Raw genomic sequence first — 22,600 nt, forward strand, 5'->3', positions numbered from 1 at the left:
AGCATTTGGCACACTTCTTGAAACCAGAAGGTTTATGATCCTTCTGGTCCTTACCCGACATAGTAAACACAGCCAACACACAAACACAAGAGAAGGGCAGGCAGGGAGAAAGGGATTTTAACTTAAATGCCCCAACACACGAACAAAGGGAACAGAGAAACACAAGGATACCACAAAACTATAACTAGTCTAAACCACAATATATAGCACTCACACACAAGATATACACAACTTTGGTCTGAAAGTTAAACAGAAGAAAACTATGAAAATAGTTTAAATAGACCATGTACCATGTCCTAACTCGTACATCTTGGGATACCGGGTTAGCCCAGCCAATTAGAGACTTCATGCTATTAACTATCAGAGTAATGAATGTAGGCGAGATAGGACCACATTACTTCTTAACATTTACAACACAGGCATAAATAATAAAAGCTAAATTTGTGACAGTGACAGTGCTAATTGTTAACGTTTTTTGGATGGTGCGAGCTTTATGAAGATGCTATTTACAGTATATATATGTGACCCATTGTTGAATATAATTCTTTGTTCTGTGTTTACAGTAGGTGTGATTTAATTAGTTTTGAAGGCATTCCGTGAATGTTTACTAAATGACTGGAAGACATTAAAACCTATACTTTTGACTTTAGATTAGAGCAGATGGAATTATATTCATAGGCAGGTACTAGACTAGCTATGCTTGTGGTCCATTTAAACCTAACTGGTTTCCCTAACAAAGGTGCAAATTAAACGGCATACCTTGTGTCTGTGAGATAAACACCTTAACTGTTAAATCAAAGCCCAACCCCTCCAGGTACTTGTATAGTAAACTATGCCTGATGTAAAGACATTAAGAGAAAAGGAATTTTGTCATCTAGTAGCAATAATAATCATATCTGTTAATCAAGTAGGCCCCCTAGACACACAGTCCCTTTTCAAGGGCAACCTGGGAGCAATGGCTCATTAAATGACTTACTCAAGGTCAAACAGTAGGCAAACAAGGCTGGAGAGAATCAAACCCCGGTACTAGAGGAATTACAGGTCAAAACATTAACCTCAGTGCCAACTCCAAGATAGCTTCAGTGGATTCAAAACTTTAATCCACACGTTGGAAATTTATGCTCAGAATCAGGAAATGCAGGCCTTTCATATTTTAAACCATTCAATATTTCTCTGTACAGTGTTTGCATTTCAAAAGTAATCCAAACGCACAGGTTAAGAACAGAAACCATAGCCTCCGTTACTTCATTGTATTTGTCACTCCTTGTTAATGACATGGATTATTTTCTGTATTTTCTACATTCCTGAAATTGTGATTACCCAGATATGATATACCAGAACGTTTCACACACCGTACTTCCAGTAATTTATTGGATTTGTGGTATTCCTGTAGCAGAACACATTGATATATATAGAAGTACCATAGGTAGCTGCTGCCTTATCTCTGCAGGTATCTAGGATTATGGCAAGTGAAACCTGATGTAGTCCACTAGAAAATTAACATCCTCTGTAGTTCACATCATGTGTCTGAAAACCAACAGGCTCAATGCATAGCTACAGGTGTTTAGTTCCCTTCTTATGTACCCCAACACATTAATAGGTGTGCAGCCAAACATAATGACACAAACATAGTGTTGTGTGGAAACAAATGCTATTACAGGTCTCTATTTCTCTGTGCCTTGCAGTTATGTATTGTTATGTATAGCTAAGCATTGTTGTAAATAAGTACATACTGTTGTGTACATGTAGACACAGCTGCAGGTATCTACTTTTCTGTGTACCTAAACGTAGATACGTGTACCTAACAAATGTGGCACTCAGTATGGCAACACATGCCTATAAAGATAACTAATCCATGTTGCACTTTTCCACATAGAAGTCTGTCCCAGTTAATGTCTATATTCAGGTGCACCCATTACAAGTTACGGACCTCATAACTTGATTTTAACAGAAATACCATAAGCATGAATGGACATGGAACCTACATTTGTTTAATTAATTCATTATTTATTGACATTTGATTACCAAGAAAGCCTGACTGGGTAGGAGCCCCAGGGACAAAAGCCCCAAAGTATTACAAAAACATTTTAAGAACAATAAATTCAAAATCTTTAAAAATAAAACAAAAACATCTGCGATTTAAATAATTATACCAAATTCCACATAATATGAAAACATTGGTTAATAATAGGTACAATTTACATGTCAGTGATTTAATATTTAGAGAAATTTTACCCAGTTTACAGAGAAATTAAAGTAAGTTGGTATAATTCAAACAGGAACTGCAATATGAAGTAAGAGAAAAAACAGGGTTGTGGCATATCTAGAAAGAGCCAGGAAAGAGAAAATGATTAAATTTATGAAGTGAGTGAAGAAGGAATAGTAAGGAGGTTTAAGGTGTGAAAAGGTACTTGTTCATATTTAGGGATGTAGTTTATCCTGGAGTTGAGCAAAAACAGAGCCAGCTTTTGGCTAAGAAGTCTTTCAGAATGGATTTAAAGGAATGGATGGAGGGTATTGACCTGATGGCTACAGGTAAGGAGTTGCAGGCCTTAGCAATATGGTATGAGCACAGAGTTAAATCTCTTTGCTTGCTTATTCGCACTTAAGTTATATCGAATGATCATTTTTGTTTCCTGCTCTTATGTGTGCGTTTCACTGAATTACTCTCACTGTTACTGTCATTGGATCATAGGATCATAGGGGGTTACTAGGCTAATGGCCCTGGGACCCTTACAAGCCTAGCCAAGAGTTTATCCCCAAATAAGAAACCTCAGTCAGCACCTGTCACCCCTGTCAGTGAGGGACACAGGCAGAACCCCTGGGACAAATTTGTGGTTTCCCTTAGACTCATCAAGGTTGCGCTTGAAGAGGGTCAGTGACGTACTTGGTTTGACGTGTATGGGGAGTTTATTTCCAGAGATGGGACAGCCTCCGGGAGACAAACCTGTCTCTCCAGCAGGTTTTGTTAAATTTGCATATTAGATTTAGGCCTTTCAATTGGGTAATATGTGAGGAGTTAGACTTACAGATATGGAGCATGTCTAGTAGGGCAGGGTCCGAGATTGCCTTGTATGCAAGACACAGATCACCTCTGAGCAATCTATATGACACTGAGTAGAGATATAGTGATTTGAGCCTGTCCACATAGGACAGGTGTTTTAGGCCATGGATTCTCTTTGTGTGGTATTTATGTGGCCTTTTGAGCTGGTGCAGGTGTTTGGAGAGGTACATACCAAATGGGGCATTGTACTTAATTATTGGCCTAATGAGGGAGGAGTACAGAGAGGTAATAACCTCTTTTTTTCTGGATGCAATATCTTTACTTATGAAATTAACCAAATACATTTTTTCTGACCACTGCCACTACATGATGGTCGAACGTGAGATTGTTATCAACCTGAGTACCCAGGTCTCTCAACACAGGTTGTGTGCTTAGGGGGTTACCATTGATGTGGTAAATAGTAGGGGCCATGTTTTTACTGAATGGTAGGATAATACATTTTTTTGCATTTAACTTAAGGCCATGACTTTGGCACTAGTCATTTGTTGCTGTGAGACCCTCTTGTAGTATGTCAACACCATATGGGGAGTCGATGACGGCACCCAACTTACAGTTATCTGTACTTGGTCAGCCACAGCCTTTTGTCTTTGCCTGGATCTCTGAGAAGTAGATGTCAAACAGTAAGGGTCCCAGGACAGAGCCCTTGAAACACCACTAGTGACAGGTCTGCTGTCAGAGATAGAGGCATCTATTGTGACCTTGTGGGTCCTATTGGTGAACCATTTGGCCACCCAACCTGATGAGACAGGGATTTACGGTGAGTTGTGTTAGCTTTTCAATGATGCCTGAGTGGGGGATTGTGTCAAAGGCTTTGGCAAAGTCAAGGTAAGCTGTATGAACTGGCTTTCCCTCATCCAGGGCTTAAAATGACCTTCAGCAAGGGATGTCCAGCTAGTTGCTTAAGTGGTTTGTGTTAACATTGCACTTGTAGGTCTCTTCTGCTGTGTTTTTGCATCAAGAGGACTGAGATTATTCATATTATGGCAGGATGTTTTCCCTGGACTATCTGACTTGGGAAATACACAAAAATGATTCCAAGTGTAGTCATTGTATTGGCCAGAGGGCTTATTAATTAGTTTCCTTTTTTTGTCTGAGCTGCTATAAATTTTGCATGTTTGCATGGATAAGCAGTGCCCCATACAGCAGCAAACACCTAGAAAGCAAATGTTCTCTGTAACCTGTAAAGCAGCAATATAGTGCAATATAGTGCAAATACCTTGTGTGCCAACAAGCTTAGATCATCTAGTTGGACATTGAGTGGCGATGCCTTCAGATTTCGTAGAACTCATTAATGTGTTAAAAAAGTTAGTTGAATTTAGTAGTATTCAGCATAATAAAGCCCCCTTATTAGCCTGCACAAAACAAACCATCTTTAACAGCTTTCTAACTCCAATACACCGCCCCCTTGTAGCTCACAAATGAAAGGACTGGGCAGAATGGATATGCAATTTCATAACTTCTCTATAGCCAGCTTGGTGGAAAAGAGCATCTTGAGACAATATAGCAATTGTCTCATGTTTACTGATAACCACATAATCCTTAAAATGTCAGACACAAATGCAGGAAGTATAATAACACAATGAAAACTGGAGGCTAAACTCTGGCATACAAGTCCAGATCAGGTTGTCAAACACAAACACACAACACCCACCTCATATAACATGCAACATGCACACAGGCTAAAGTAAGCTCAGGCACCTAAAAGCAATTTCCTAAAAAACATAGATAACCTAGACTACTATGCAAGCCCAGCATGTGACCATCACTCAGGATGATACAATGTAACACAATGATGATGCCACAGTATGAGCAAAAAATGATTGATTTTAACAACTGGCTGTCTTTCTGGTGTCATTCTAGAGGGATCCAATATTTGTCAGCTTGTGAGGACATAGACAGCAGACTATGTTGCTTTGCCAGGGGTGGTCTGCACCATTCTCCTTTAGGCTTTTGAATACTATATAAGGCTTTGTCTACCTCATAGTGCAAATTGACAAACCTAACGGCAGAGTGAAATCAACTCAACTGAACCTCTAAGTGTTACTGCTCAATGCCAGGAGCCTACAAAAACAAACAAAAAAAAAAACTACACTCCCTCCAAGTCTTCCTCACACTCAAGAATATAGATATCTGTGCAGTTACCAAGACAAAAAACCCTGGAAGAGCAAGGTTTCATTGCCTTCCACACTTTTAGACCAGCAGCTGCACAGACAAGGGCTAAAGGTAGAGGTGTCTCAATATGCACCAATAACAAAAGTACCTCTGGGGTTGTCAAACAGTGCGACATGCTGGAGTTCCTCCACATACACATCACTATAGACAAAATCCCATACCACATCCTAGGTATAGGTCACCCTCCATGTCCCAAAAAGCTTACAATGCACACTTGGACCTAATGGTGACACTTAGAATCCAAGGTAACACCCTATTCATGGGAGACATTAATTACACCTTTACATATTAGGAATCCTACTTGGCCTTAAATGTACAGATGCAGAGATTCCCGGACTTCGTAAATAGAAACACACTTGAACAAACAGTGAATGTGCCCCCTAGAGGCTTCAAGATATTGCACCTGGTGCTCACAAGTATAAGAAAATGCTGCACCCCTCCCAATATCTTTCCCTCCCTGCTAAGGTCTGACCATAAAACAGTTTCCTTCAAAATCAAAATCAGCTCTTATCCCCATTAAAACCAATAGCAGTTAGGAGCTATTCCAAGGCAAACTGCCTGTTATTAAGTGATGGCTTGTCAAAATACAATGCCCATCCAATCCTGAGAACACACCGGCCTATGTTGATTTGCTCTCAGGAACTGTGTACAACCATGTCAATAGCTGCATAGAGGCTGCTGTACCAACCAGAATTAAGTCCAGAAAACCAGCCACAGAAACAAACTGCCCTAGTGCCATCCCAAATTAAACTGGATATGCTACAAAAGGAAAAAAAACTGAGGCAAAATCAGAAAGGGTAATTCTCATAAAAATAAAAACTCTCTCATCAAACTAAATAGGCAACTAAGAGGGCTAATTAAATACACTTTTGCAGAGGGGCAAGCCCCCCTGCACCATGCCCTCCCTACTTAAATATACCAACTCTGAGATCGCACTACAGTGGGGGAACGGATATAGTTCCTCTTCCCCCATGATCATCCTGCTGGCCAAGGAAATACGTTCGGCATTGTGATTTTCGATGTTTATGTCCTTTGCTCTTGTTGTACTTCGACGTTTATGTGTCGATGTACTCGTATTTGCATTGTGAACATTCGTGCTTTTAATATAGACCCCCTTTTGGGAATTCTACCACCCCAGATAACTATGTCATCAATAAAACACCCTTAAATATGTATTCACTTGTCAGGGATCTGGGAACTCACATTGATAATAACCTAGCCTTCGACCAACATGTGTCCATGGTAGTAAGAAAATTCTTCTGTGTTGCTCAACCTATAAGCAATGGTATGACATCAAGGTCGGGAGAGGTCATCATACTATGGTACTTGGCCCTCACCAGGCCATTTGTAGAGTATAATGCCCCCTTCAGTATGTATGTGTCCAGGCAGATGCAGCAACTAGAATATTCACAAAGATTCCTTGCAAAAAGGATACAAGAATAAACACAATATCCTATGCTGATCGCCTCAATGCTCTGTCTCTTTACTCGGTATCATACAGAATTCTGAGAGGTGTTCTTTGCCTGTCATGAAAGCCATCCCTGGACCATATTTTGATGAGTCTTTTGCACATCCATAAACTAAACAGCATCAGAGCTACTAGATTAAAATACCTAAATTTTGCATACAGCATAAATAAGATAGGTTAGAGGGACAGATATGTTTTTCAGAGAATTCCCATTCTTTAGAGTCGACCCCCCCTGCCCATCCCTATTTAAGAGCAACTTGGACCACTAGATGGGTAATTGGAAATTCACCCATGCTCTGGCTCCTATGTCTGTGATGGACAGAGGCAGTCCGTAAATCACTCCCTATAAATCAAATGTAAATCAAATTTGTGGGTCACATTTGAGTTGCACTGCTAGGATTTTAAGGGTCCTAGTGGTTGTTAGCCTAGTACGCACCTATGTATCTATGAACCATGATAGGTTTGTGGTCAGATAGGAGTTTTTGGTCATTGGACCATAATGACAGACTGGAAATATAGTTGTGTAGAATGTCATTTAGCATTGGGCAAGCCAATGTATTCTGGATACACAGCCATGTTTCATTGGCTGTTATAGCTTCCTGAGTAATTTTCTGGAGAAGTGCCAGGTTGTCAAATGTGCATATGTATGTGGAGTCATCTGTATATTATATTAGGGATGCCTGCTGAGTGGCTGAGCGGAAGGTGCTGGTGAGAATGTTAAAGAGGAGGGAACCAAGTATAAATCCTTGTGGTACACCGCTGGTGACTGGGGCATAGAGAGATGGTGGCATGCCATTTTACTGAGTGATACCTATTGGACAGGTAGCTTTTGAACCATGGACTGGAAGGCTGGCCTGAGGTAGACCTGATGATAACTAAAAACAATGGTGTCACTGCTCGAAATATCCAACGACAACTCTAAAACACACCAAACACTTTATTGCAAAGCTTTCAGGTCTATGGATCATTAGATTACAGGCAGATAAGAGCCCTGGCTTGAATAATGCGGTTAGTCTAAAACCAGTGTTAATGAAAAGACGAAGGGAGAAGCTATAAGTTAGATTTTAATATGATAGATGAGAGTGAAAGAATGTATATGTATGTGTGTATGTATATGTATATATATATATACGTGTCTATATGTGTATGTATGTGTATGTATATGTATGTATGTATGTATGTGTATGTATATGTGTATATATGTGTGTATATACATGTGTTTGTATGTCTCTGTGTGTGTGTGAAGGTGAGTGTGTGTGTAAAGGAGAGTTTGCACATATATATATGTGTTTGTATTTAAATGTGTATGTATTTTATATGCATAATTGTGGATATAATTGTATATTTTTATGTATATAAATGTTTAGAAGAGAATATAAGTATGTAATTTTTAATACTTTTGGAAAATAATACATTTACTAGAAAAGTTCCTTTAAGCTTTGATTGTTAATTAGTGTAATAGGTTGGCTGAAGCATGCGGTATATTTTTATCTCCTATTTAAATACTGAATGCATTTAATTGATTTGTACTGATGAAGGGTGTAGACCCGAAAGCTTTGCAATAAAGTTTTGGTGTGTTTTAGAGTTGTCAGTAGACCTGATGATAACATTTAAAGTAAACATTTGTTGTGAGAAACTGTATTGGAGGTTTCAGACAAGTCTACAAATAAGGAGCCTATAGCTTGCCATTATATCTAGCTTTATTGACAGTATCAATATAGATTAGAAATGCATTGCTAATACTATGGGAGGGACAAAAGCCATGTTGTGTGGGGGGATAGGAGTTCTTCTTGCAGGGGATAGATTACAAATGTGTTTTTCTTGCATACATTTTCAAGCATTTTGGAAAGGGGGATAAGACTGATATAGCTCTAAACTTAGTGTTGTTTGCTGAATTTCCTCCTTTGTGCAGAGGGATAATGTGTGATTTTTTTCCAGACAGAGGGAATGTGAGATTCCTGGACTGACGTATTAATAAGGACAACTAGTATTCTGTGGTATTCACTTGGAAGGTCATCAGGTGAAGTAGAGTTTGTTTAACAGTTTTATATAGGATGGTGGAGTTTGTTTAACAGTTTTATATAGGATGGTGGAGTTTGTTTAACAGTTTTATATAGGATGGTGGAGTTTGTTTAACAGTTTTATATAGGATGGTGGAGTTTGTTTGACAGTTTTATATAGGATGGACAGTTTTATATATAGGATGGTGGAGTTTGTTTAACAGTTTTATATAGGATGGTGGAGTTTGTTTAACAGTTTTATATAGGATGGTGGAGTTTGTTTAACAGTTTTATATAGGATGGTGGAGTTTGTTTAACAGTTTTATATAGGATGGTGGAGTTTGTTTAACAGTTTTATATAGGATGGTGGAGTTTGTTTAACAGTTTTATATAGGATGGTGGAGTTTGTTTAACAGTTTTATATAGGATGGTGGAGTTTGTTTGACAGTTTTATATAGGATGGTGGAGTTTGTTTGACAGTTTTATATAGGATGGTGGAGTTTGTTTGACAGTTTTATATAGGATGGTGGAGTTTGTTTGACAGTTTTATATAGGATGGTGGAGTTTGTTTAACAGTTTTATATAGGATGGTGGAGTTTGTTTAACAGTTTTATATAGGATGGTGGAGTTTGTTTAACAGTTTTATATAGGATGGTGGAGTTTGTTTAACAGTTTTATATAGGATGGTGGAGTTTGTTTAACAGTTTTATATAGGATGGTGGAGTTTGTTTAACAGTTTTATATAGGATGGTGGAGTTTGTTTAACAGTTTTATATAGGATGGTGGAGTTTGTTTAACAGTTTTGTATAGGATGGTGGAGTTTGTTTAACAGTTTTATATAGGATGGTGGAGTTTGTTTGACAGTTTTATATAGGATGGTGGAGTTTGTTTAACAGTTTTATATAGGATGGTGGAGTTTGTTTGACAGTTTTATATAGGATGGTGGGGTTTGTTTAACAGTTTTATATAGGATGGTGGAGTTTGTTTAACAGTTTTGTATAGGATGGTGGAGTTTGACAGTTTTATATAGGATGGTGGAGTTTGTTTAACAGTTTTATATAGGATGGTGGAGTTTGTTTAACAGTTTTATATAGTATGGTGGAGTTTGTTTAACAGTTTTATATAGGATGGTGGAGTTTGTTTAACAGTTTTGTATAGGATGGTGGAGTTTGTTTAACAGTTTTATATAGGATGTTGGAGTTTGTTTAACAGTTTTATATAGGATGTAGGAAAAGGTCTGAAGGTAAAAGTGGATATGGTGATACTGTTGGGCAGGGCTGGGATTAGATGTTGGGGTATCCTTGGTTAGGGATGCTATACTATCTCTGAAATAAGATGTGACTTCTATTGCAGTTTCAAGTGGTGAGCTATCGAGAAAGAGGTTAGGATTGAATTTTTGGCCAGGATGTAAGATTTCTTTAGTGGCTGACCAAATTTTTGTAAGGTTGTGTTTACTACTGTGTTTACTATTGTTCTGAAAGTCATTATAGTACAGTTTTTTGTCTTCATTAATTTCCTTTTTAGTACAATTCTGAAGCTTCTGAAGCATCTGAAGCTTTCAAGATATTCTTGTATTTTATATTTTTAACATTCTTTCCACACTTTTTCCCTATCCTGCATTAACATTCTACTCTGTTTGGATAGCCATATTGCATAATTTGTTTTTAGTCTCTTCCTTCAAGAAGATACAAGTCTATTTAATGATATTTAGGAAATTTGTATTTTATTAATTTACATCATCTATTGGAAGGATTTTTATGATTCTCCAGTTAGTAGATGATAGGGTAGTACTTAATATTTTTAGCTTAAACTTGGACAGGTTGCATGTTGTTTTATAAACATGCTGTTTATGAAGATGTGAGCTCTCTGGTTATATAGACTGGGAGATAGCTGCTGAGAGAGTCTGACATTGTGCTTGTGGTGATGAATTTACTAGATCTGAAACTAGGAAACAGTCTAATAAGGAAATTGCTGTCTTGCTATGTTGTGTGGAGCTGGCAGTTAATTGTGTGAAATCATATACGTTTGTTAGATGTGGGGGAGTTAGAGTTTATGTCCAACCAAATGACCTTCATATCACCTAGAAATATTTTTCTTATGGAATAGTTATGGATATCCAGTGTAGGATATCGTTAAGTGGACCTGTATTGTCACCGAGAGAATGTAAAGGACAGTAATACATATTTGTTTATATTTTTTTTTCAGGAAAGTAAAAAGTAGGTCTGCTGAACTGAATTTTGGTATCAGTTTGTAGGAAATGTGGTAGTTGTTGGGAAATATTAAAGAAATGGGTCCACCTTTCCTCTTTGTATGGTCATTACAAATAATATTATAGCCAGTGGTAGTGCACTTTCAGAGTAATTCATGCTAGGTTTAAGACATGTTTCAGTTACAGTGAGAATATCAAGCTTATGTTGGCTAAACTCAATGACATGCTAATTAGTGTCACATGACCAGGCGGGATCATTAGTATTCCTCTTACATCATGTATGCTTTCACATAAGAATGGTTATTTCGTAACTAAATGCCTAATTTACTATTCAGCCTTCCAATCAAATGCTCCCTGTTGTTCTTTTCTGGCCTGAACACAATGATATAAAACTTAGGGAAAAATATACAACTCAGAAGACCAGCACTCGAAGATAAAATTGCAAATATTTCTACAGCTACCATATACTTCCCTTGTGTACTGAGATACGCTGGGATGAAAGACAGCCAAACACTGATAAACACAAGCATGCTGAAAGTGATGAATTTAGCCTCATTAAAGCTATCTGGAAGTTTCCGTGCCAGAAATGCCACAATAAAACACACAAGAGCCAAGAGTCCCAAATATCCCAACATACAGTAGAAGGCAAGCGTCGATCCTTCGTTGCATTCAAAGATGAGCTTTTGTTTTGCTGTGCTGCTATTAATGTTTGGAAATGGTGGAGAGGTGCACAGCCAAACAGCAAATAGTAACAACTGGACTACACAGCAACAGATGACAAGCCCATTGGGTATTCTGGTTCCGACCCACTTCTTAGTCTGGCTTCCTGGTTTTGTAGCACTGAAGGCAATCACAACTGTCACTGTCTTGGCAAGTATTGTTGAGACACAAACAGAAAAAATGATGCCAAACGCAGGCTGGCGTAGTAAGCAACTGACTTTTCTTGGATGACCCAAAAATGTTAGAGAACAAAGAAAGCAGAGTGCCAGGGAGATGAGAAGAACATAACTCAAATCACGATTATTAGCCTTGACAAGTGGGGTATCACGAAACTTAATGAAAACACAGAGAACTGACAGAGTAAGTGCAGAGAAGACAGTAGAAACAGATGTCAGTATGATACCTAAGGGCTCCTCAAAGGAAAGGAATTCTATGGTTTTATGAACACAGCCATCTCGATTTGCATTAGACCATTGGTCACTGGGACATGTGACACAGGAACTGGCATCTGTAGAAATATAAAAAATCAAAATGTTCACTTATTTCAAAACTGAGAGCTCAGACAATTTCAAAAACAGAGCACTGGAGACACATTACAACACATTTCTTGAGACAATAGTCTCAGAACATCTAATCTGGCAATATTCTGAACATTTACCAAAAAATAGAGTTAGACATATCCTGTAATGCAAAGCATGATTATAGGATCATAGATTCATAGGTAAGCACAAGGCACTTGATTTGCAGACCATTTCAAGCCTAGCAAAGCCTAGTAAAAACCCTATTCAAAATTTCCCTCTAGCCTCCAGGAAAGCAAGACAAGACAGATTTGGAAAGAACTTGAGGTTGCCCATCCTTTTATTTAAGTTTACATTGAAGGTGCCAAAGGTGCTACCCTGCCTGACATGCAGTTGAGATTTGTTCCAGAGGTAAGGGGTACATTGGGATATGAATCTGTCACACCAAAATGTCTTATTTATCTGCTGATGATAGCAAAATACTCCACCATATCATCGATAGCTACAGGTCCCCTACACTGAACCATGAAAACCACTCTGCACATCTGAAGTTACAAGAATCACTTATCGTTCAGTCAAACACACTACTCATGGGTGATTTTAACCACCCCTCCATAAACTGGGAAACAAACACAACCACTAGCATGCAAGCTCAGAGATTCCTGGACTTTGTCAGTGCAAATGCTTCTGAACAGCCAGTCTGCACTCCTACTAGGGGCTCAAATATCCTTGACAGAGTACTCACAGACATGGCGGAGCATTGCAGTGCCCCCAGCATAATGTTCTCATTGGTAAGACTGCATCACAAATTGGTCTTCTTTGAAAGAAATGTAGTGGTAGAACCCCCATCAAACCTTAAAACCCTGAAGATTTTTTCCAAGGCAAATTACCTTCTATTAAGTGATAGCATAGGTAATTTTAAAGCTCCCCTAACCCCAAAAACATGAAAAGCTGTGCAGAAGTATACATGAATGCCCTGTACAATCACTTAAACAACTACATAGAAATGGCAGTACCTGACTGAACTAAACCCATGTCTAGCAAGAAGAACAAGTCACCCTGATGAACCCCTGGAATAAATAGATTGTACAACAGAAGGAAGAAATTCCTGTCTTGAAGCAAGTGGGAGGGTGCCCAACACAGAAACAAATCCCTCATTAGTTTCAAACAGGGAACTAGTCAAGTCCTCAAAATCTAAATACAAGACTAAAATAGCCTCCCTAGCAAAGGATAACCACAAAGCATTTTTAGTTATGTCTGAAATATTAAGGGAAACACTCAACAATGTGCTGAGTTGGCTGTATATGGCACTACCTATACTCAGCCAGAAGAAACAGTAAACCTGCTGGCTAATAAATTCATCTGAAATTGTACCCTGTCATCACCTCTGGTCACTCACCATGAGATATTCCCTACCATTCATTTGCCATTTATTACAAAAGAAGAAGTCATCACTGCACTCTCTAAAGCTAGAAACATGGCATCAATGGGCCCTGATGGAATCCCAGGGTGCCTATTAAATAGCTTGAAACATCACCTAGCAGTCACACTCAGATCTTTATTTAACTGCAGTCTCCAGACAGGCTTTGTCTCAGTAGAGTGGAGGACAGCAATAGTCATCCCTCTGCACAATAGGAGACCATCAACTGACCAAGGAAACTGCTGACCCAAAGGACTGACTAGCCTCAGATGCAAGGGCATGGAAAGTATAATCTTGGACCTGATTAATAATAGCATAGGAAATCCCCAGACTCTAGATCCAACCTAGTTCAGCTTTGTCTAGGGCAGATCCTGCCTGCTCAATCTGCTGAACTTATTTGAGGTCACCAAGGCCATGGATGAGGGTAAGATGGTGCACACCACCTAACTTGACCTGGCCAGGGCATTTGACAAAATACCCCACTCAGATACTGTAGATAAACTCACATAATTGGCCATAAACCTCTACATTTATTTATTTTATTTATTTATTTGGTTTTGTTTACCGGAATAGTCCATTGGGCCAACATAACCCATTTTCCATGGATGCCTGGGGAGAAAAGTTCCACGTTACAAAAAATAACAATTTAAAGTTATAAAGAAGTCAAACATTTCAATGAGTTTGTAAATACATTGCAATCAATAAAATAGGAGTACTAAGCACAAGTTTTAAAACATGACAGTTGTCATAGTTACCACTTTGTACAATCAGTATGATTGTACAGCACTGGATATTTGTTAGTATGAGTTCTAAATACAGTGGCGGTGTTAAATACAGGTGACTAGGGGGATAGGATGAGGGGATGAGATATTATGGGGGCTTAGTGTGAGTGCATTTCCAGCATGAAGAAAGATGGAAATGGAGATAAATTTTAAAATGAGAGGGGGGTTTGGAACTGATTTAATAGTTACAGGCAAGGCATTCTAATTCTTAGCTATTGAGTGAGAGTAAAGTAGCTTCCCAGGAGAAAATTAGGTTTATGGACCTGTAGTAGTTTTTGATCCCCTGATCTAAGGGGCCTATTTGGGTGGCAGTGGTTGAATGTTGAGCTTAAGAAGGACATTCTTGGGGTCTGAAGTCTGTTTTATGAGCTGTGGTTAGTTGCAGGTAGGAGAGATAGTTTGGTAGTTCTAGCCAATTTAGGGAACAAAGAACAGTGCAGTGATTGGTAGAGTATTGGGGGTTAGTTGCAAATTTGGCTTGTAGCAAGACTCAAGTTTGTGTTTGGAGGAGTTTTGTACCTTAAGAAGTAGAGGGGCACCATAGAGGTAAGAAGGCAGAAGGTATGTTGTGGCTAGGGTTATTCATGTGGATGGAGTTAGGAAGTAATTCTGCCTATAGAGGGTACCTTGTATAAAGTGTGTTTTCTGGATATTTTGTTGTTTATGAAGGTCAAATTTCATATGTTCATTAATAGTGATTCCAAGATGTTCTGTGTGGGGAATGACCTCTATTAGTGATTTGTTGAGAGAGAAGATGGAGAACTCTGATTTATTTAAGGGGGTTGATTTTTTAGGGTTGAAGAGTATGAGTTTAGATTGTTTTGGAATTTAGGGAAGGTGGTTGTTGTGCATCAAGATTTCAGATGAGGAGAAGGATTTTTGAGTCAGAATAAGTAATTCAGAGATAGAGTTGGCAGAGCAGATGATGATGGAGTCATCTGCATACTGATTTATGGTACCTTGAGATAGGGTTGAGTAGAAGTTGTTTATAAATATACTAAATAGGATTGGTCCAAGTATGGAACCTTGGGGAATGCCAGTGGAGGGACTAAGATAAGGAGAGATGGCATTTTGTCATCTAACAGACTGTTGCCTTTGATTTAAGTAACTGGAAAACCACTTTAGAGTTGGGGGGAACAGACTGAGGTTAGAGAGGAGAAGATGGTGACAGATGGTATAGAAGGCCTTGGAAAAGTCAAAGAATAGGGTTGTATCCATAAATGAGAGAAGGATGGTTGTAGTACTATGGCCAGGTTTGAAGCCATGCTTTGTAGGAGATAGTAAATGGTTGTCCAGAAGGTAGTTGAGAAGTTATGAATTGACACATAGTTTGGAGATTCGGGGATAATGGCTATGGGTTGGAAGTTAGTGATGTCTGTATTACTGCCACCTTTTTGGATAGGGATGTTGAAGGCCTTTTTCCAGGCAATGGGAACATGGGACTCTAGAATTGATCTGCTTATAAGTATGCTTATAGAATATGAGCTACTGCCAGAAGCTATTTTCAGGTATTCTGGGGGAAGATTGTCACAGGCATTGGAGCAAGTTTTTAGTTTTAGTAATAGTCCTCCATCATCAGACGGATAGTCAAATGGCTCTGGATAGGACACAGGTAATTAGAGTGGGGAAATCCACATCCAGCAAGAAGCCAGTCACCAGCAGAGTACCGCAGGGCTCAGTGCTAGGCCCCCTTCCTGTTTAGGATATTCTTTTCAGATGTCAAGGTGAATATAGATGGTCTTTGGCTGATCAAGTTTGATGATGACTGCAAGTTGAGGACAATCAGTATGTCCCCAAATGATGACGATATCCCACAGAAAGGTCTGATACAGACTAATGACTGGTGCCAGAGCCACGGCCACAACTAAATGTGAAGAAGTGCATAATAATACCCTTGGGGAATTCAAATACCCCTGCAAATTACAATATTGATAGCACCCCTCCCCCAAGAGGGGGACCCAGTGGTGACAAATCTGGGTACTCAGATAGATAGTAACCTGAACTTTGACCACCATGTGTTCACAGTGGTTAAGAAATCATTCTATGTGGCTCAGCTTATAAGTAAGGGCTTGGCATCCAGATCTAACGATGTCATAGTACCACTGTACTTGGCCCTAATCACATCAATAATCGAGTACAATGCACCTTTTGGCATGCACCTCACCAGGCACTTGCAACAGTTGGAGCATCCTCAGAAGTTCTTCACCAAAAATAATACAGAGCATAATTAACATGTCATATGTGGGCCACCAAAAAAATACAGAGTATAATTAACATGTCATATGCGGACCACTTAAAAGTTCTGTCACTGAATTCAGTTTTCTACTGATTACTGAGGGGTGATCTATACCCGACCTACAAAACACTCTCTGACCCAGCCCTGATGGAAATCTTGCATATTCATAAAACTAACTGCATGAGGGTTACCCACTCCAAGGATCTAAACCTGACCTCTGACATGAATATATCATGCTTGCATGACAGTTATGTGTCCCAGAGATTGCCCCTCCTCTGTAATAGGCGTCCTAGTCACATGAAGCAGAGCCCTTTCCTGACCATCATCAAGTACAAGAGGAAGTCTGTAATGATTGTCAAAACCCCACTTGCTGATCCTTGTTACATTTTCTTTAGGGAGAGAAAATTGGGAAAAAATTGGGTTAAACTGGCTAGGCTTGTAAGGGCTTTTGACCTGTTAGCCTGGTAACCTCCTATGATCCTATGAATATGCAGAAATTTATGAAGTTACTTCAGACAGTGAACTTGACATTGCTATATTGGATTTTGCATTGTCTTGCATACAGCTGTATGCTTTATGTACTCTGGTGTCTTTCAGCTCTCATTGTCATGTCAATAAGGTGTTGCACTCAACCAAGGCTCCTCTCACTGTGTTCAGTAATTATTACCCACTGCTAATACCTTAGCAATGCATATCAGTCCATTTACTGACATTCATCCATTGACCCGTTATGTGGGTGAACTGCACTAAGTTGGCTCCTACACTGTTATAAGCACATCTGGGATTGAACTCTGCTCCTGCAGGATATTAGCCTGGACCTAGTCAGCAGACTGAAGCTAAAAGTAAACCACAGTTTATGTTCCTGCTCGGTGATACTGCCTATCATTTACTTTTACACTTACGCAAGATAGAAAGGCAATGCCACAATTTATTTATTTTTGTTTATTTAACATTTGTTAACCGGGACAGTCCAACTTGGAATGAAGCCAATTTTCAGCGGTGGCCCAGGGAGAAAGGCTCCAGATGCATGTCTTTGTAATGTGGGAGGAAATTGGAGCACCCAGAGGAAACCCACATGAATGCAGGGAGGACATGCAGACTCCGCACAGAAGGCACCCCAGACAAAAATTGAACCGGTGAACCTCTTGCTGTGAGGTGACAATGCTACCGCTGCACCACTGTGCTGTCCAATGGGAGTGACAGCAGTGACACTGTCATAACTGTGCTGTGATGACACCCGTCTCTTTACATAACTATCTTTGTGTACTTATAAAAAGCAACCCCTTCTCCAACTTGCTAACCACCACCAGTCCATGATGAATGTCTTTAATTTCTGAAGGTAAACAAAACAGTGTAAGAAACTTCTCTGTGTGGAAGATTTTCAGTCCATATATTTCTAGTTAATCACTGTATAGTAATCAGATCAGACAAAAGTAGTAGAATTACTGAACTTAAACTCATCTTAAGTAAAAAAAAATATATATATAGTACAGAAATACTAAGTATTCAAAAGTAATCCAAGCAAGGCAGGCAGTCGGTTTCCTGACGAAAATCCTTTATTAAGTACACAGACAAGGGATTCAAGTTGGATCACTTGTCTGTGTACTTAATAAAGGATTTTTGACTGGAAACAGACTGCCTGCCTTACTTGGATTACTTTCGAATACTTAGTATTTCTGTACAATTATATATCTTTTATTATTTTTTTTACTTGACGAGTTTAAGTTAGCTACTTTCTACTACTTTTGTCTGATCTGATTAATATACAGTGATTAACTAGAGATATATGGACTGAAAATCTTCCACACAGAGACGTTTCTTACACTGTTTTGTTTTTGGACCCACTACACTTGTTTAGTGGCTTGTTTTGAGACTTCGGGGATACCACAGAGATTACTTGTTTTTTTTTTCAATTTCTGAAGGTCTGACTCTTCCTGTAATTGGCCTTGGTATGTTAAAAAATTAAACTGCCTCCCAAACAGGTAGAAATATGTCTTAGAATTAACAGTGTAAATGGGAGTTTATGCTCTGTGATAACATATTTTTTTCAAAACTTGCTCTATTAGTGAGAAAGTTGTTGAGGTTGTAACTCACTTTTTAGATTATGTTTTTCTATTTTTTGTATTTCACGAACGTTTTCCTATACTAACATAGTAAATTTTGAGGGTTATAATCAATATACACATTTAAGTTTTTATTTTATTTATAATGTATTAATTTACCATCCAGAGAAATCGGTTAGGCACAAGTGGTTCTTTTCAGGGATGGTTGAAAAGCAATTTAATTTATTTGTTCAGAGTTGCATAGTATGAACACTTTGAGCAAATATGAATAAACATTTTGTATTTGTGATGTGTATCCTTTCATCATTTAACATTGCAAAACAAACCAGCAGGCCTTTCACTCTCTGTGGTTTGAGACCTGCACACAACACATGTAATGCATGCTTATGTCTTTGTTAATTATATGTTGCTTCTCACTCAACAACTGGGGAACTGTGGCATGAATTATACACGTTTCACTCATACAGTAGTTTAATTAAACCAAGAGAAACATTCATCTGCACAAAGAGGCCAGGTCTCTTACATAATGTTGGATCCTTTGTTTCTTCACTGCCCTGTAAATCATTATATAGAATTGTGTCAATTTCTAAGTCATTATTGTACTTTGATGTATGTGTTCTGACTTGTTTGGTTATCACTGAAAAATATGGAAAATGTCTTAGGGATCGGCATTTTACTCTGGTTAACAAAATAAAATAAAAATAAATAAAATGAAATAAAATATATACTGTGTTACAGCTCTAACTCAGAAGACCAAAAGTGATAATTCTGTGAAAGGTTTGATATATAATGTACTATTTTATTAAGAAAATACACAAGTTGGGCATACAGTACAAATCATCTTAAAAATGCCATAGTTCATATGCATGGAATTCTGTGGATTCATAATTGACATTTGTTCTTAAATGCTGCAGTGGTCAGTTATTTAACACAAAGTATTTAGGGTTTGTTTAACTAGAATAACTGTGTTTACAATCTGTTCTTATTGTTCAGCCTTTGTTCCCCTTTATTTTAGGCTTTGTCCAGAATTCTAGAGTTAAGAGGTGGAGAACTATGCAAACATGTTAACTGCAACTGCCACTGGTCGATCTCACTCATTCACTCTCTCTCTCTCTCTGTCTCTTACACATGCACACACACACACACACACACACACACACACACACACACACACACACACACACACACACACACACACACACACACACACACACACACACACACACACACACACAAAGAGAAACAACTTGCTTTCATGCATACAGACATGCATACACTCACATAAGAAAACATAAACACACACACACACACACACACACACACACACACAAAGAGAAACAACTTGCTTTCATGCATACAGACATGCATACACTCACATAAGAAAACATAAACACACACACACACATACACACACACACACACACACACACACACACACACACACACACACACACACACACACGCACACACACGCACACACACGCACACACACGCACACACGCACACACACGCACACACATGCACATGCACACACACACACTTTCCTTTCTTTTTTTGTGATTCTTTTGATTTAACACCTGCTAAACAACAAAAACACTGCTTAACATCTGTAAAATAGTGGTGTCCATTAACTTTCTTACAGTCTATGGTATTCAGACTCCATTTTTCAGTGGGCATCACCCATGTAGTAACACCCTGCTGGAGAACGTTCCTTCTCAGATCAGGGTTTAATATACAGTTTGCCCATTCTCTTAGCCCGTCGATTACACAGAATTCTGAATGCTGCATCAAACAGCATAATAGTTACGTCTGTATTGAAACCAATATTCTAAACAAGCATGGGCAGACAGACATAAGCTCTCTGTCTCACAGCGCTACTGTCTGGAAGTCAGTCCAGACCTCTACTTACTATTTGTGTAACTCCTCTCATGTTTCAGTTTTCTCACTTTATCCCAGTTTCCTACGAAAGCATGTTGGTTAATTGGTTGCACAATGGCTTGTGTTCTGTGAGACTCCAAGTTACCTCGGCCATTCTACAATGCTACCTAAAACTTAAATCATACCTGTGACAATGTAAGACAGTGATTTAGTACATGTTATGCCAAGAACATGCAATGAGATTCTGAAACATAAACTGATGGCTACCAGTCCCACCACATAACAGCTGAGATTCCCACAGTGCTGCCTGTATAAAGGCCATGCAGTATGAATGCTTAAAAACAATTATGTGTGCAGTTATCCCTACTACTTGAAGAGAATAGTTTGTGCAGATACAATACCTGCCATATGCACAACCTTTCCAGGCCTGACATGACTTCATACAGGCCTCAGTACATTTCCTTCTAAATGTTAGAACTTGTATCACACACTTTAGAAGCCACATAATGCATGCACTGCTAGTTCAAATATATTGGGGAAGCTTTTGATGCGTGATATATGTACAGTGACTTTAATGGTCAGCTCTCACTTTGAGGTTTTACTTTCATGGTCATTGCCAATGGAAATGTTCTGTTCTTTGGTAAACTGAGCAAGATTCCTTTTATGGAAACAGGTGTAGTGCTCTGATCGCAAACACACTCACACAGATCTAGGGAAAGCCATCTGTTTAGACATGATTAGAATTGTACAGGTCAAAGGACAACATTAGCTGTAGTTTAGAACTCACACCCTTAGGTTTCCACGCATGGAGTAGCGTCTTTAATACAGAGCAGGTTAGTCTGTATAACAGAGAGTGGGTTCGTTTCTAAGATATAGGGTGGAACAGTTTCTAAAAAATAGAGTGAATTATTTTCTATAATATAGCATAGATTAGTTTTTTTTTTTATAACAGAGAGTGGATTAGTTCCAATAATATAGGGTTGATTAGTTTCTATAATATAGCATGGATTAGTTACTATAATACAATGTGTGTTCATTTCTATAATATAGCATGGGTTACTTACTATAATACAGCATGGATTAGTTTCTATAATACAGCATAGATTTGTTTTTCTAATAGCAAGTAGATTAGTTTCTATAATGTAGCATGGGTTAGTTATTATAATACAGCATGTCATGTTAGTATCTATAATATAGCATGGGTTAGATACTATAATACAGAGTGGGACGGTGCAGTGGTGCAGCGGTAGTGATGTTGCCTCACAGCAAGAGGTTCTCCATTTTGATTCTTGGCTGGAGTGCCTTCTCTGAAGAGTCTGCATGTCCTCTGTGTGTTTGTGTGGGTTTCCTCTGGGTACTCTGGTTTCCTCCCATGTTACAAAGACATGTGTCTGGAGCTTTTCTCCCTGGGCCTTTGCTGAAAATTGTATTTGTTCCAAGTCGGACTTTCACGGTAAACAAATAATAAATACATAAAATAAAAAAAATTGTTTCTATAATACTTAGTGGATTACTCTCTGTAATATAGCATAGATTTGTATTTATAATACAGAGTGGGTTAGTTTCTATGATATAGCATAGAAATGCTATTTGGATTTCAAGTACCCAGAGCTGATAATAACATTAAAAATAAGAAATGAATACAATAAAATGTCTTTAAATTACACTGTAATATAAACAGTACAGAAACTAGATGGCACTCCTACAGATTCAAACCATGGACATCATGAATACTAACTCTATCCAATATAATAAAAATCCCATCACTCCAGAAAGAATTGCCACCATGAAAAAATAAGCAAGCATTGATCAAGGTTTCAAAATCCTAAAAGAGTACAATCAGGAAGATTACACATAGTCGTCCAGGACTGCTGCTACAATGTTGCTATAGTATGATGTTATAGTAAGAATACAATAAACACTCAACAACTGTGACTGGATAACAGTTAAGTACCAACAGTCTCAACAGTATGAGTACTGATAAGAAACAGGAGCGCAACATCCATATCTTCACCAAATCCTCTACAGAGCAGAATAATATCCCAAACTGTTCCAAGCAGAATGCTATTG

General features: G+C 38.5%; 1 protein-coding gene across 1 annotated transcript in view; it reads right to left on the reverse strand.

The window, feature by feature from the left end:
• Positions 1-22,600, reverse strand: part of LOC122815490 (vomeronasal type-2 receptor 26-like) — a 204,490-nt gene that overhangs the window by 1,198 nt on the left and 180,692 nt on the right. The window contains exon 7 of the mRNA XM_044088030.1: positions 11,242-12,141. Coding sequence (XP_043943965.1) covers positions 11,242-12,141 — 900 coding nt within the window. The remainder of the gene's footprint in view (positions 1-11,241; positions 12,142-22,600) is intronic.

The sequence above is a fragment of the Protopterus annectens genome, chromosome 1.part1 (assembly GCF_019279795.1).
Source record: "Protopterus annectens isolate FY-2018-M chromosome 1.part1, PAN1.0, whole genome shotgun sequence".
NCBI lineage: Eukaryota > Metazoa > Chordata > Ceratodontiformes > Protopteridae > Protopterus > Protopterus annectens.